Below are 16,913 nucleotides of genomic sequence, written 5' to 3'. Positions count from 1 at the left end.
ACTGTCAGGGGGTGAGGAATTCTGGGGATGGTGGAGTGAGACAGAGTGTGAGTGTGGTGGGGGGGGTGGGGGGGTGTGGGAGTGTGTATGTGTGCGTGTGTGGGGGGGGATGTGTGTGCATGTCCATGTGTGTGGTATATAACCAATGAGATAACTGTGCCTTCAAACAAATCTATTGGCACCGTGAAAGGATGTAGGAATTCAAAGAACTAAAGGCTACTGTAATGGTTCAATTAAAAGATAAAAACCTGGACTAGGCCAGGCATGGTGGCTCACACAGGTAATCCCAGCACTTTGGGAGGCCAAGGAGGTGGGCTGATCGCTTGAGCCCAGGAGCTCGAGACTAGTCTGGGCAACATGGCAAGACCCCATCTCCACAAAAAATATAAAAATTAGCTGGATGTGCCATCAGATGGCCAAATCACTATTTACTGGACCAGACCTTTTCAAAACTATCAAGCAGATAGTCAGGGCCTGTAAAGTGTGACAAAGAAATAATCCCCTGCACTGCAGGCCATACATTTCAATCCCTCTATCTTTAACTTCCTTGTTAAGTTTGTCTCTTCCAGAATTGAAGCCGTAAAACTACAAATCGTTCTTCAAATGGAGCGCCAGACAGTCCACGACTAAAATCTACCACAGACCCCTGGACCAGCCTGCTAGCCCATGCTCCAATGTTAATGACATTGAAGGCACCCCTCCTGCGGAAATCTCAACTGCACAACCCCTACTACGCCCTAATTCAGCAGGAAGCAGTTAGAGCGGTTGTCGGCCAACCTCCCCAACAGCACTTGGGCTTTCCTGTTGAGAGGGGGCACTAAGAGACAGGACTAGCTGGATTTCCTAGGCCGACGAAGAATCCCTAAGCCTAGCTGGGAAGGTGACCGCTTCCACCTTTAAACACGGGGCTTGCAACTTAGCTCACACCTAACCAATCAGATAGTAAAGAGAGCTCACTAAAATGCTAATTAGGCAAAAACAGGAGGTAAAGAAATAGCCAATCATCTGTTGCCTGAGAGCACAGAGGGAGGGACAATGATCAGGAAATAAACCCAGACATTCAAGCTGCCAATGGCAAGCTGGCAACGGCAACCCCCTTTGGGTCCCCTCCCTTTGTATGGGAGCTCTGTTTTCACTCTATTAAATCTTGCAACTGCAAAAAAAAAAAAAAAAAAAAATTAGCTGGGTGTGGTGGCATGCACCTGTAGTCCCAGCTGCTTCGGAGGCTGATATGGGAGGATCACTTGAGCCCAGGCGGCAGCAGTTGCAGTGAGCCAAGATTGCACCACTGCACTCCAACCTGAGTGACAAAGCGAGACGCTGTCTCAAAAAAAAACAAAACAAAAACAAACAAACAAAAACCAGACTACAGCACTGACATTAAGAAAAGAATGGGTTACCTTTCAAATGTAGGAGGGAGAAGTGTGGAAAAGAGAAAAACTGAGCACAAAAATAGATAGGTGGACAGTAACCCAGGATAAAGAAAAACAAAATGTTCTTTGTTATTGGAAAGATCAAGTTTAATTGTGTTAAATTTGAGATATCTGGAGGTACTCAGGTATTTCAACAAGGGTGTGAAATTAAGCCTTAAAAAAAGAAGTGTTCCCAGAGCTGTAGATCTGGGAGTTAGCTGCTTAAGGTGACTGAAGGTGAAAGAAGAGTGAGAAGAGTAACACAGTGCTGAATAAAGAACCTGGATAACACCAATGTTAGAAGAACAGACAAATAAAATCAGGGAAGGAGGATAAAACGAATTTGAAGTAGGACAATAGGGAGAATTTATTACAAATGCTGTAACTTACAGAGAAAAGAAGAAATTCAACATAATGTTTAAGTTTGATATTTGATTTAGAATTAAATATTAAGGAAAGAGTTTAGAGAACACATTTTTGACTTGGTTTCATGCTTACAGAAATATTATTTTCCTCTGGTGAAAAATCTGTAAGCTCCCAGAGTAAGCCTTCCCCCAATATCTCCCTAGTCAAAAGCTTTTGAATTGGTGTGAAATATTCTTCCTTCCCATACCATCATTGAACTCAGTTGAAGGTACACAAATAGGCTGATGATGAAAACAGACTGAGATCCTGTTGTCTCCACACATTTACAGTCAGAAATGATGCTGGCCAGCCAGAAAGCAACAAAAGTGATGACAATCTTCTGGAGAGAAGATGTTTGTTCTTTTTATTATAGTCTACAAATGCTTATTATAGACATCTAGAGGTCACAATAGCACATACCCTTTCACTTTAACTTTTATGAAAATGATAAAAATAAGTCCTAAAAGTCTTGGTAGTTTTCTGCTCATATGAAAATTTTAGAACTTAAGGAGTCAGTATCCATTTAAATCTATGCTTTAAAACAATTATCTCTTTACTTATAGCATGATACAATAACTGACTTCTATCTCTTCTCTTACATAACTAAGAAAAGATTAAGCTGTGTTTGGTATATTGTTTAAAGTGACAATGAAACATGATTTTCCTCCAAATAGTACACTTCAGCACCCAACAAGCAAAATTTTCAGTATCTGGGAAATATTTCAGGTATTTGGTTGTATTTTCCAGAATAGCTCATTTGCTAGCAATACTAGAGAGAGCTGGCATCACGTCTTACCATTTTAGCCAACGGATCTCACAAGCCTCAAATTTTAAAAATGAAGTGCTTTGTTACAATAATTCTCTGAAGAGTAAGTAATTATAGTAACTCATTTACTTATCTTACCAAGCCAGAAACCTGGAAGTCATCCTACAGTCTTCCTTTCTCTAACCTCTGATTAATCATTTACTATAGTTAAATAGCTCTCAAAAAACATTTCTCTACCACCATTATCCCTTGTCTAAGTATTAAGCTATTAACTAAACTCACTGGGCATCAAATTATAATAATCCGACTTTGTGCTGATGTTTAGATATTTAACATCTGATGATGTACTCTGCCTTTCCTGTACTAAAAGGCTGCAAGGACAGCATGTCAATGCAAAATCATAGTACTCCTTCCAACAGAGAACTTTTCTCTTCACCATGTGATTCTACCATCTGACCTAGGAGAAGTGCCTCCAGTTATTCCAAAATGCCAACTTCTCCGACGGTCTAGAGCAGTGGTCCCCAATCTTTTTGACACAAGGGACCAGTTTGATGGAAGACAATTTTTCCATGGATGGGGTTGGGGATTGGATGATGGTTTTGGGATGGAACTGTTCCATCTCAGATCATCAGGCATTAGATTCTCATAAAGAGCGTGCTATCCAGATCCCTCACATGTGCAGTTCACAATAAGGCTCGTACTCCTATGAGAATCTAATGCCATCGCTGATCTGACAGGAGGCAGAGCTCACGCGGTAATGCTGCTCACCTCTTGTGTGGCCCGACTCCTAACAGGCCATGGACCAGTACCAGTCCACAGCATGGGGGTTGGGGACCCCTGGCCTAGAGGGCTGGTTAGATTTCTATTCCCTTTTCTGTTAGCATTTATGGATAAGCAACAAATGAAACAATTTTAGAAGCAAAATGCAGTAAAGCCCTAATCCCAATAAAGTGTAATGTTCATATCTTGATTATATGACAAATAAGATAATGAAATAACAAATCCATCCACATACGTATAACTGATTTATATGTTTTTACTGAGTCAAACATCTCTGGCATTTAGCTATCTAAAAATACAAAAAAAAAATTTAAAGCAAGGCAATTACCTGAGGAGAGTCAAAAGGATATCGACTACTAAATTTAAATAGAAGTTGAAATTTTTCCCCTTCATATAAGGTACCTGGTGCACCTTCCATGTCTACAATCCACCTAGAATAGAAAAGGCAAATTAAAAACTTAAGATAATAGAGACTGGGGTAAGGAGGAGAAAAGAGGACACCAAGTACTTCCTATACACTAAGCACTAGGACAGGAGTTGGTTATGTGTAACAGCACATGCCAGCCTCCCAATAACTCTCTTACTGTTAATTCTCATGACCTATCCCCTTCTCTGACACTCAGGGGTGAAATAACCAGATCAAGGTCAGACAGCTAGCAAAAGACAGAGCCAGGTCTAAAAAAGCAAACTAAATAAAACCCAAGGCCGGGTGTGGTGGCTCACGCCTGTAATCCCAGAATTTTGGGAGGCCAAGACAGGCGGATCACGAGGTCAGGAGTTTAAGACCAGCCTGACCAACATGGTGAAACTGGTCTCTATTAAAAATACAAAAATTAGCTGGGCATGGTGGTGTGCACCTGTAATCCCAGCTACTCAGGAGGCTGAGGCAGGAGAATTGCTTGAACCCAGGAGGCAGAGGTTGCAGTGAGCCAAGATCGTGCCACTGCACTCCAGCCTGGGCTACAGAGCAAGACTGTCTCAAAATAAACAAACAAACAAACAAACAAACAAACAAACCTCAAACTAAGGTGCACTGACACCAAAGCCTGTGCTCTTCCTAATTGATTTATACTACCTTATTTTTTCAAAGTACCATTTCTACAATGCTGATATTACGTACTCTATACATAACATCAAACTAAGCAACTGCCTCTCTGATTATTACTGGTGGAAGCCATGGAGAAATACGTATAGACAATGACCACAGAGAACCGTAGCTGTCAGACTTATTTTTTTCATCAACATTCTAGAGAAGATTAACAGGGCAAGGGGAGCTAAATTGACATCATTCCACTTACTCTGATGATTAAGCAAGGCTTTGTAGTGACTTTCCTTTATCTCTCACTATGTTTCAATTGTTTAATAAAGCCCATTTCTATGGCATCTATGCAAGCCTTTGTTTTCATATATAACAATCATAAATATAAATGTGTTATTTACAGTTTATATACTATTCTTGTTATTTTCTTTAAGATGGGGGGAAGAATAAGGGATAATGACAGCAAAGATAACAGGGCAGCATTAGAAGCAAAAGTGAATTGAAGTCATTAACAATGTGTTCCTAATTATAGCTCTGTCACTTATAATTCTTGTACACCTGGGCAATTCTCCTGAACTTTTCAGTTATTAAACTTTCTTGTATTTAAAATACAAGAAAACAAAAGGAAGATAGAAAATACAGTGTTGGGATTCTAGTCATCACCACGCATACTATGAATCTAGGATTATGTAAAATAATAAATGTACCTATTCTCTAAAAGAAATCAGCTACAGTATACAGACTCTTAAGAGCACGGCTATTCATTTTAAGAATGCACGCTGAGTACCATACATGGTAATAAAAGATAAGACCACAGACCCAAGAGACAATATTTTATAGTGAAATTAGACAGTTATAACTGAAGTTATACTGAAGTGGCAGTTATAGTTAATCTTAACTCATTGTGTGAACAAGTTATGTTATCTCTCCAGTTTTAACTACCTCAATAATAAAACAGAAGATAATCACCTCATAGTGTTGTTGGAAAGATAAATGACCCTACATATGTAAAAAACCTAGCACATTCCTGACTCAGAGTCAATACATGGTAAATTAAATGCAATGCAAAAGCTGCATACAAAACAAAAAACTATCTCTTTATATATTAGGTCCTTCTTAATCTTTGAAATTCCTTTCTTATTTTTCCACCCACATCCACTAGGCACAGTGATATTCCCAGGAAAAACGGTGGTCTTTCATTCTGTTTATATGGTAATTTTAGGACACATAACATAAATTAACATGTAACCTATACAAACAAGCACAGCTTTTAAAAATAAAGAGCTAAGCAAGTATCTCATCAATCCTTGTAATATCTGCATGACATGCAGATACTGACATGAGGTCAAAGGCAGCATAACTTTCAACATGGTGCATGGTACTTTCTTTTTTTTTTGGTACAGAGTTTTGCTCTTGTTGCCCAGGCTGGAATGCAATGGCGTGATCTCGGCTCACCACAACCTCCGCCTCCTGGGTTCAAGCAATTCTCCTGCCTCAGCCTCCCAAGTAGCTGGGATTACAGGCATGAGCCACCACGCCCGGCTAATTTTTTGTATTTTTGTAGAGAAGGTGTTTCTCCATGTTTTTCAGGCTGGCCTCGAACTCCCGAACTCGGGTGATCTGCCTGCCTCGGCGTCCCAAAATGCTGGGATTACAGGTGTGAACCACCACACCTGGCCTGTGCATGGTACTTTCTAATAACCCTTTTGTTTTGAGACAGGGTCTCACTCTGTCACCCAGGCTGGAGTACTGTGGTGCAATCAGGGCTCACTGCAGCCTTGACCTCCTGGGCTCAAGTGACTCCCCCACCTCAGACTCCCAAGTAGCTGGGACCACAGGTGCACATCACCATGCCCAGCCAACTTTTAATTTTTTTCTTTTTTTCAGTAGAGATGGGATCTCCCTATGTTGCCCAGGTCTTGAACTCCTGGGCTCAAGGGATCCTCCTGCCCCACCTCAGCCTCTCAAAGCATTGAGATTACAGGCATGAGCCACCATGCCAGGACTAATAAGTTTGTATTAGTTAAAAAAGTTAAGATATATTCATTGTAGAAACTTCAGAAAAGTAAAAACAAAAATCACCCAGTGATAACCACTGTTAAAGTTTTTGGGGGTGTATTTCATTCTAGTCATTTTGCTGTTTCCTATACCATCGAAGCCTATATGAAATGGCAGCCCAGTAGCTGCATTTTGTGCACACTTAAATTACATCAATTTAAACCATCAGGGTTTATGATTCCAATCACAAGCATATGCCCCAGAGTAAGGATGCAATGAGACTACACGTGTTGTTCTCTCAATTAGTCTCAGTTCTTTAACACCTGTGAGTACCTAGTACTCTGTAATTCTAATGTTTAAGCATTAGAATTTTTTTTATTTCTTCACACATCATGGTTCTTAATCAAAGACACAACCATCTATTCCACTCTGGAGGAAAAACTGGCTTTGGTGGATTTATTAAAAGAGGATATATACCAGTAAGGTCTTCCTAAAGGATTTTTCAAAGGTAATTATAACTATACAAAATTTTTACCTTACATGCTGACTACAGACTATAATTCAAGTGATGCCATTTCACTGCACTGCCTTGACAAACCTTTTCCATATTATTGACATTTACACTATTCCCAAATTATCCCTAGAATTAGCAATGTTGAAATGAGTATAGTTAGTTCTAAGTCTTTTTCTAGATCTGTTACTTTCCTAGGATGGTGTATGGTAGGTCAAACATGATAGTATTCATATTTTTTAAGGTCTCAATATATGCTACCAAATTTCTTCCAGAAAATTAAAAAAATTGTTTTTGTGGGTACAAAGTAGGTGTATATATCTTTGGGGCACATGAGATATTTTGATACAAGCACACAATGCATAATAATCACACCAGGGTAAATGGGGTATCCATCACCTCAAGCAGTTATCCTTTCTCTTACAATCCAATTATACTTTTAGTTATTTGAAAATGCACAATAAATTATTGTTGACTATAGTCACCCTGTTGTGCTCTCAAATACTAGATCTTCTTCATTCTATTTTTTGTACCCATCAGAAAGCTTCTTAATGTGCTTTCATCATCCTCGTTATGGATCTTCCACATCCACATCCACATTTCATATACTCTTAACAATCTGATTCTTTATAAGACTATTTTTATAGTCTAGAAGATGGCACAAAGGTAAAAATTTTATGGTTCATTTACAATAAATTATTTTAAAAGAAAAATTCTTGCCTGACCAATATCTCGATATAATAGGATTTACTCTACAACAAAGGTATTGTTGCTTTGGCTGTTATAATTTGTGGTATAACTACCTGGTAATCTATTAAAATGTTTCTATTTGTAAAAATTTAAAACAGTCCTTTAACTTTTTATAAATTATTGTGTTGTGTGGTTTCCCCATCCTCCCAAAAAAATAAAGGATGAAAGAAGAAGTAATCTCATTATTATCACTTTCCTTGAGAACTATAGGGACAGCTGTTACAGGATACTCTGAGGTAGGTTAAGAAAAGGAGAGAGGAAAAAGATTAAAATGGGATATAGTCTGCATCAGGATGAAAAAAGAGTCAGTTTCATTTGTTTAATAATATGCAACAAATGCCACTCTAAATGTATGCTCCATTTTTGGTTGTTTTAGAACAAGAGTTTAATATTTTCTATGTATGATATATACAAAAAATCAGTTTAGAACTCAACGATATTTTTAAGTGATTGTTACAGAGTTAAAGATGTGTATTACATATTTTTTTTTTTCAAAAGAGTCTATACATCCATTTGTAATATGCTTGTTCTTAAAGCTTTGACCCCTGTCTTAGGTACTGATACAAATGCCAAAGTCAAAGGTACCCAAAACTGTTTCCTCTGAAAGGGTAAGTTATATGAATTTTGGTCACTTTCACTCCCTGGACCTAGACTACACTAAATATTTGAATTGGCTCATTTGTCCTACAAGTTGATTTACAGTCAATTTTTATCTTATTGGCTACTTTTCCTTTTCTTTTTAGAGGTTTTTTTTAAGTGGAGGATAAATTATTTTAGATTTCTCCACAATTTCAGAACATTTACCACTGTCTAACAAAATTATTAAATGACTGCTGAGAGTCACACTTTCACTTTGTTGCCCTTCCGTACAGGATGCAATTGATGTTTTTAGGGCATGGGATACCTCTTGACTATTACTCTCTTCATATGCCTAAATAGATACATATTTTTAATTTGATAAAACCTCACACCAAACAGTTCTTTAATATTATAGATGAGGATCACTTCATAAACAAAGTCAGTGCTACTCAGTTAAACAAAACTTTTAAAAAATGTACCCAAGACAGTTTAAAAACAGCTTTACAAATTATGCAACAATGTTTATAACGCCGTAAAACAAAATTGATTATATATATAAATGCACAGAATAAGATCTGTTTACTGTATTTACCTCTTGGTGAAAGAATGAAATGTGAAAATAATTTTGTAGTTTTAAAAAGCGGATGAACATTCATACATTATTGGTAATAAAACAAAGAGCCCTTTAAAAATTAAATACTTACTGTGTAATTGAATTTTGAACACTCTTTTCATTTAAGGTCATCCCAGGAGGTGGGTCATTTTGCAAAGCCAACAGTTCTTTCTGTAGTCGTTTCTAGAAAAGAACATCAATAATAATTTGTCCTTTTTGAGACTAGGTCTGTGTCACCCAGGTTGGAGTACAGTGGTGTGATCACAGCTCACCACATCCTCAAACTCCTGGGCTCAAGGAATCCTCCCACCTCAGCCTCCCAAGTAGCTTGAGACTACAGGCGCACACCACAATGCCCAGCTAATTTTTTTTTTGGTAGAGATGGGGTTCTCACTTTGTTGCTCAGGCTGGTACTGAACTCCTGGCCTCAAGCAATTCTCCCAACCTCAGCTTCCCAAAGTGCTGAGATTACAAGTGTGAGCTACCACACTCGGCCTGTACTTTTAAAAAAACATAACATCCTTCCAGTTATCCTTGATAATATCCTTCTACAATCTGAAATCATTAAATTTCCTCCAAATGTTCATACCTTTCTCTTTACTAGCCCCTTATATATTCTATATACATATTGCTCAAAATTTGAATAGCCTGTCCTATAATTCACAATCTATTGTCAAACTATTTCAACACTAGAGCTTCCAGGCAGCTGAACGTATGGAGTTTCCTGGAGGGTGGCACATCTGGAAAGGAACATGGAAGCTCCACATCCCTTCCCTCATGTACCTCTTCATCTGTATGCATTATAATATTCTTTCCTATAAACCAGTAAATACATCTATGACAGTAATAGTAGTTCTGGCAGCAGCCACCAGAGCCTCAAGAGCACAGCCAAATGGGTGGCTTTCCTGGAGAATCTGCTGGAAGACCTAGAAGGCATGAAAAGATTAAGGAAATTTTTTAAAAAGATATTCAATGAAGAAAATATTTTGTTTTGGCTAGCATGTAAAGATTTCTTTTTTTAATGCAAGATAAGCAGATGCAAGAAAAGGCAAAGGAGGTCTACATGACGTTTCTTTCCAGTAAGGCCTCGTCACAAGTCAAAAAGAATATATTTTCACTCAACAAAAGATCTTTTCACTCAACGAAAAGATCCTGGAAGAACCACATCCTCTGATGTTCCAGGAACTCCAGGACTGGATTTTCAATCTCACGAAGTACAACAGCTACAGTAGCTGCTTAAAGTTTGACTAGGTTTGTTGTTGTTTATTTTTTAAGAGACAGGGCCTCACTCTGTCACTCCAGCAGGCATGCAGTGGCACAATCCTAGCTCACTGCAGCCTGGAACTTCTGGGCTCCAGCCGTCCTTCTGCCTGAGTCTCCTGAGTAGCTAGGACTACAGGTGTTCAACACCATGCTTGGCTAATTAAAAAAAAATTTTTTTTTTGTAGAGACAGGGTCTCACTATGTTGCACAGGCTGGTCTTAAACTCCTGGCCTCAAGTGCTCCTTCCACCCTGCTTTCTCAAAGGATTACAGGTGTGAGCCACTGTGCCAGCCCTGATTTGCTTTTAAAATACAAGCAAATTGCAAAAGAAGAGAAAGTTCAACCTGATGCTCAAACTACAGCTAGAAAAGCTTCTAGAATTTTTAACACGAGTTCCCAAAGACTGGCAGATTTATGAAGGAAAGAAAGTAGGCTACGTGTGGTGGCTCATGAATACAATCTCAGCGCTTTGGGAGGGAGAGACAGGAAAAATGCTTGAGCCCAGCAGTTTGAGACCAGCTTGGGTAACATAGTGAGACCCTGTCTCTACAAAAAAAAAAAAAATATATATATATATATATATATTAGCCAGGTGTAGGGGCATGCACCTGTACTCCCAGGTACTTCAGAGGATAATATATATTAGCCAGGTGTAGGGGCATGCACCTGTACTCCCAGGTACTTCAGAGGATAATATATATTAGCCAGGTGTAGGGGCATGCACCTGTACTCCCAGGTACTTCAGAGGATAAGGTAGGAGGATCTTTTGAGCCCAGGAGGCCAAGGCTGCAGTGAACTATAGTTGTACCACTGCACTCCAGCCTAAGTTACAGAGTGAGATTCTGTCTCAAAAATAAAACAAAAATTAGAATAAAAAATCATAACAAAAAGAAGCAAATAAACTTTCAGGGTTTCTAATTGCCTTGTTATGTACAAAAACTGAATGGGATATGTGTATTCTCTTCAATGGGATATGTGTATTTTATTAACTGCTTGACCAGTAAGTTTTGCATAATGGCTAATCTTACATTAAAAAAATAGCTTTGAAGTTTCGGTTCACAAAACAAATCGATTTCTTCCACACTGGAAAAAATATTTCAACACTGATGCTGTAAAGCAGTTATGACGAATAGGCAGTTACCTATATAACATCAAGACATCATAGCTACTATATTGAGGTTGTAGGTCGAGTAGCCATTATCTGAACTGCTTGTGACCAGAACTGTTTCGGATTTACTGGTTGAGCATCCCAAATCTAAAAAGCCAGAATCTGAAATGCTCCAGTGAACATTACCTTTGAGTGTCATGTTGCTACTCAAAATGTTTCAGATTTTGGAGCATTTCACATTTCAGATTGGGGATGCTCAACCTGCGTAAGGTCTTAACAGCTTGAGTTAAAAGTGCTTAAAAGTTTTAGCAGTGCTTCCTTTGCTGCTTTCTAATTATAAAACCCATAGTTCGGCTGGGCGTTGTGGCTCACGCCTGTAATCCCAGCACTTTGGGAGGCCAAGGCGGGAGGATCGCAAGGTCAAGAGTTCAAGACCAGCCTGGCCGATATGGTGAAACCCTACTAAAAATACTAAAAAAATTAGCCAGGTGTGGTGGCGCGTGCCTGTAGTCCCAGCTACTCAGCAGGCAGAGGCAGAAGAATCACTTGAACCCGGGAGGCAGAGGTTGCAGTGAGCTGAGATTGCGCCACTGCACTACAGCCTGGGCAACAGAGTGAGACTCCACCTCAAAAAAAAAAAAGCCATAGTTCTCCATAATCCTTAAAGAATGTCATTTCACAGACAAGCTTTCCAGAGAAACTCTAAAAGTAACCCTTTATGCAAAAAGCCTTTCAAAAATTTTATGCCTTGTGACGAGAATGAAATAAGAAAAAAGAAAAGAAAATATTAATAAAATTTTAAATGATTTTATATGTATAATTTTTTAAAAATTTTAAAGTAATTTTAATATATAATGATCACCTGCACGTAGTTTAATATTTCAAGGTTACTGTTAATGAACATCATTTATAGTAGAACATCAGAATACAACATATTATGATCTGAGATATGTTAAGGTTTTCTTCCTACATACTAGGTATCCTAAAATGGCTACGTATATTGCACGCTTATTTGTACAGCTTTTATTGTATACCTCTTCCCTTGTTATCATCAGTGGACATGCTTTTTCAGTGCACAACCAGGCAAAAACAAAAAAAACAAAACACAGTAGTCCCTAATTTATGAATTTTAAAACCAAATAACTAATGTTATTAAAATTGCATGCAAGATTATAAAGAGTCTTAATATGACTTTTTTTTCAGAGACAGGGTCTCGCTATGTTGCCCAAGCTGGAGTACAGAGGTGCAATCCCACTACTGATTGGCATGGGAGTTTTGACCTGCTCTGTTTCTGACCTGGATCGTTCACCCCTCCTCCTGAGACAACCTGGTGGTCCCTCGCTCCCGAGAGGTCACCATATTGATGCCGAACTCAATGTGGACACCCAATCGACATAGTGCACGACAGCCCAGAACTCCTGCCGCAGCTTTCCAAATAGCTGGGACAACAGGCACCTACACTACACCCAGCGTAAGTCTTTTCTTAAAGTGAAGAAGACAAGTATGGATATCTGTTCATTTCTTAAGAGTTCTCTGCTTAAAAATTGGTTTCTGTTTTTTCTGGACAATGAAATATTACTATCAGTAAGTAATGTTTCTACGTCTTTTCAATTTATGACACTTAAAATCAGCTTAGCCATCCAACACCACTACAGATAGAAAACTGTGTTGTGAATCACTGTAATGGACTTTAAATTTGCTTAAATAATTTGTTTTGAATAAAGACAAATTTATGCAAATTTCTATGTTAGAACAAGGTTTTAATTATTTTCTACTGGTATTCACAAATGTGGGTTCTGTGATCACGTACATTTTTTTAAAAACTGGGTCAAACAAAGAACTGGCTTCTTCAACAGAACTTTCCATATACTAACTTGTACAGTCATTGTCCAAAGGCAAGATGACATAAAGAGGTTTCCAAAAATAGCTGGGCACAGTGACGCATGTCTATAGCTACTCAGGGGGCCGAGGCAGGAGAATTGTTTGAGTCTAGAAGTTGGAGTCCAGCCTGGGCAACACAGCAAGAACTTGTCTCTAATAACATTAAACAAGGCCAGGCACAGTGGCTCATGCCTGTAATTCCAGCACTTTGGGAGGTCAAGGAGCATGTAATGCCTGAGGTCAGGAGTTCAGGACTAGCCTGGGCAACATGGCGAAACCCCGTCTCTACTACAGATACAAAAATTAGCTAGGAGTGGTGGCATGCGCCTGTAATCCCAGCTACTCGGGAGGCTGAGGCACAAGAATAGCTTGAACTCGGGAGGCGGAGGTTGCAGTGAGCCTAGATCATGCGAATGCACTGCAGCCTGGGCTATAGAGTGAGACTCCATCTCGATAAAATAAAATAAACAAAAAACTCCCAACGACAACAAAAAAGAGGTTTCCAAAGATAATAGAACCCTTTGTAGAGCGTCTCAAGCCTTGTTTCAAGGGCCATATTTTGGGAAACACTGCTGCAGAAATCTTCCAGATCTTGAGAACTTTACTAAGTCAAGAAGGATAATCCTTCTTAGTAGAAGAAGCAAGAATATAAAGGAGAATCAATCTGCATAACTACCAAGCGAAACACAAGACAACAAAAGCAAACTAAACTAAAAAAGCGCTTTATTGGTATATCATCCCTGGTCTCCTGAACATAATGGAAAAGGGTTCTATAGGAAAAAAAAAAAAGTTTCTCCTTACCCTTAGACTTCTTTCATCTCCACAAAGGAAGGGACCTGTGATAGCCAACTTTCAAGATAATTCCCAACAAACTCTAAAGGTCCTAGTATTCACACCCTTGTGTAGCTCCCTCCCTCAGAGCTGATCTGTGTGACCAATGGAATACAGCAGAAATGGTGTGTCACTCCCAAGATTAGATTATTTTAAAAACTATGGTTTCTGTGGCCGGGTGCGGTGGCTCATGCCTGTAATCCCAGTACTTTGGGAGGCCGAGGTGGGTGAATCACCTGAGGTCAGGAGTTCGGGACCAGCCTGACCAATATGGTGAAAACCTGTCTCTACTAAAAATACAAAAAATCAGCTGGGCGTGGTGGCATGCGTCTGTAATCTCGGCTACTCGGGAGGCTGAGACAGGAGAATTGCTTGTACCCGGGAGGCGGAGGTTGCAGTGAGTGAGATCAAGCCGCTGCACTCCAGCCTGGGCGAGAGAGCGAGACTTCGCCTCAAAAAACAACAAAACAAAACAAAACAAAACAAAACAAAACAAAACAAAACACTATGGTTTCTGTCTTGGTAATTCTCTCTCTCAAATCACTTGCTCTGGAGGAATCAAGCTATCATGTTGAGAACAGCCTAAGTCAGAGGCCTTCATAGTGAGGAAATGAAACCTCCTACCAATAACCATGTGATGATTTGTAGGCAGATCCTTCAATTCAAGTCAAGGTTTCAGATGACTACTGTCTTAGCCAGTACCTTACCTGCAAACTCAAGAGGGACCCTAAGCCAGAATCAAAGAACTATGCCTCTGATTCCTGACCCTCGGAACTGTGAAATAACATTTGTTGTTTTAAATCGCTAAGTTTAAGGGTTTGCTACGCACTGATAGATAATACAGGACCACTGCTCCATCCTCCCCTCCATCCCAGAAGGGACTGTCATCTACTTCCTCATCAATATCACTAAGTCACAATCTAAGACATTCACTGGACCATGCTTTTTTACCGAGGGGGTGGAATTATTACATTAAAAAAAGACAATTCATGCCAGCCCCCAGCCTTCTTAGCTACTAGGCAATAAACTGCCTTGCATATTCACATCCCCTGAAATAGTGAGAGAGAAGGGCCAGCATTTGGGGGGTTAAATAAGTACACTACATTCACAAATAAAACATTTTTTAAAAAGATACAAACAGTGAAAGGTCAAGCAATGTGTAGTATCTGTTCTGCAGATTCACAAAAACAGAATTCACCCTTAGTTGTATTCTTCCCAGAACAACAGTTCATTAGACAGGGCAGGAAAAATCCTGAAGTCGTGATTCTAAAAAACTAGCTCTAAGTTTCCCAAATGTAGACATAGAAGAGCTGAAAGAAAATGATTTAAAGAGCTGCATGTAAAGATAAATGAAAATTCACATTTTGTTTGTAAATATGAAGAACTAGTATGACCTTTTAGAGGTCACACAATCCAGAAAGCTATAATCACATGAGGCTGCATTCACCTATAAATGAAGACAAAGTATTAACAAATTTGGTAAGAAACACTAGTATTTAGGACAGAACACTTGCTAAAGGTATGACACCACTGGCTTATAAAACCATCATGGCCATACTGGCCTGCTGTCCCAAGTAGTAGGGAAAATGGCAGCTACAGATTGAGACAACTACAAAATGGAAAATAACTGCAGAATGTTAAGTACTGTAAGCAAAGCAGCAGAAACACCCAGAAACCATGGGGGAAAAGGGAGAAGAGGACATGAGAAATTAGTGTTCCAGTGGTTCACAGCCAAATATTACCCTTGTCTGTCCCAAAATTGGTGAGGTATGGGAAAATTAACCACAAATATACTACTCTCCTCTGAATCTAAGACACGCCATCAATTGTAAGATGCATCATCATTTTATGTGTCACTAGGAAAGAAAAACTGCTGCCAATTAAACAATGACACACCATCAATAACACATATCCTGATTTGAAAGATGTTAAAATATGGAAAAAGCGCATTTAAAAAAATGAAGTGGGTCGGGTGCGGTGGCTCATGCCTGTAATCCCAGAACTCTGGGAGGCCGAGGCAGGTGCATCACCTGAGGTCAGGAGTTCGAGATCAGCCTGGCCAACATAGTGAAACCCTGTCTCTACTAAAAACATAAAAATTAGCCAGGCGTGGTGGCACGTGTCTGTAATCCCAGCTACTCAGGAAGCTGAGGCAGGAGAAATGTTTGAACCCAGGAGGCGGAGGTTCCAGTGAGCCAAGATCGTGCCACTGCACTCAAGCTTGGGCAACAGAGTGAGACTCTCGTCTTAAAAAAAAAAAAAAATTATGAAGTGGTATTAAAGAGTTTAATTTTCCTAAGTCTACTGAAAAATAAAACTTCGAGTATGTTTCTGAGTAACTTTTTAAAATGGATTTAAAAATATATACTTTGTAGAGACAGGTTTTAGCTGTGCTGCCTGGCCTGGTCTCAAGTGATCCTCCCACCCCAGCCTCCCAAAGTGCTAGGATGACAGGCGCAAGCCATTGCACCCCCAGCCCTGAGTAAATTTAATAACTGATTCTTATCTTGGTATTTAACACCTACTCCAAAACACATGACTTCAGCAAATCTTTAAATATGCACTTTATTCCCAGAATTTCCATAGGAGTGCACAGACATCTAACCTCCCAGGGCGAAAAGGCCTAGTTATTTGCAAAAGAATCTCATTCCAGAAGAGGCTGTTTCCTTTTTTTTATTCTTCCATCCAAAAAAGCCAGTCAGGGCCAGAATGTAAATGTTTTGAAGCATCTCAAATCTGGAGAAAACCTGAAAACTCTAGCCCTTACCTTGTGTTGGTTCAAGTCTGCAAAGCACCCAAGAATCTGAGCTCTTCTAAGATACCCAAGGTTTACAAATTCAGTAAGAAGGATTCTGATACATCTAAGTACCACAAGAAATAAATGATTACATACTTTCAGAACTGGCTCAGCTTTTCAGTGATTTTATAGTCCAGCTAGCAGCCAGCTCCCTTTCTCTCCTTCCTCATCATAAAAATA

The 16,913-nt window shown here is 39.3% G+C and overlaps 1 protein-coding gene across 5 annotated transcripts in view; it reads right to left on the bottom strand.

The window, feature by feature from the left end:
- The window catches only part of UBE2W (ubiquitin conjugating enzyme E2 W), a 96,768-nt gene that overhangs the window by 41,241 nt on the left and 38,614 nt on the right, over window positions 1-16,913 (bottom strand). For all 5 annotated transcript variants that reach the window (XM_019032745.4, XM_031013634.3, XM_055349010.2 and 2 more), the window contains 2 exons: window positions 8,945-9,036; window positions 3,692-3,794 (listed from right to left, as the gene is read on the bottom strand). In XM_019032745.4, the coding sequence (XP_018888290.1) occupies window positions 3,692-3,794; window positions 8,945-9,036 (195 nt within the window). The remainder of the gene's footprint in view (window positions 1-3,691; window positions 3,795-8,944; window positions 9,037-16,913) is intronic.

The sequence above is a fragment of the Gorilla gorilla genome, chromosome 7 (assembly GCF_029281585.2).
Source record: "Gorilla gorilla gorilla isolate KB3781 chromosome 7, NHGRI_mGorGor1-v2.1_pri, whole genome shotgun sequence".
NCBI classification, from domain to species: Eukaryota; Metazoa; Chordata; class Mammalia; order Primates; family Hominidae; genus Gorilla; species Gorilla gorilla.
The sequence above is the reverse complement of the archived record's forward strand: the minus strand, read 5'-3'. Positions and strand labels throughout refer to the sequence as shown.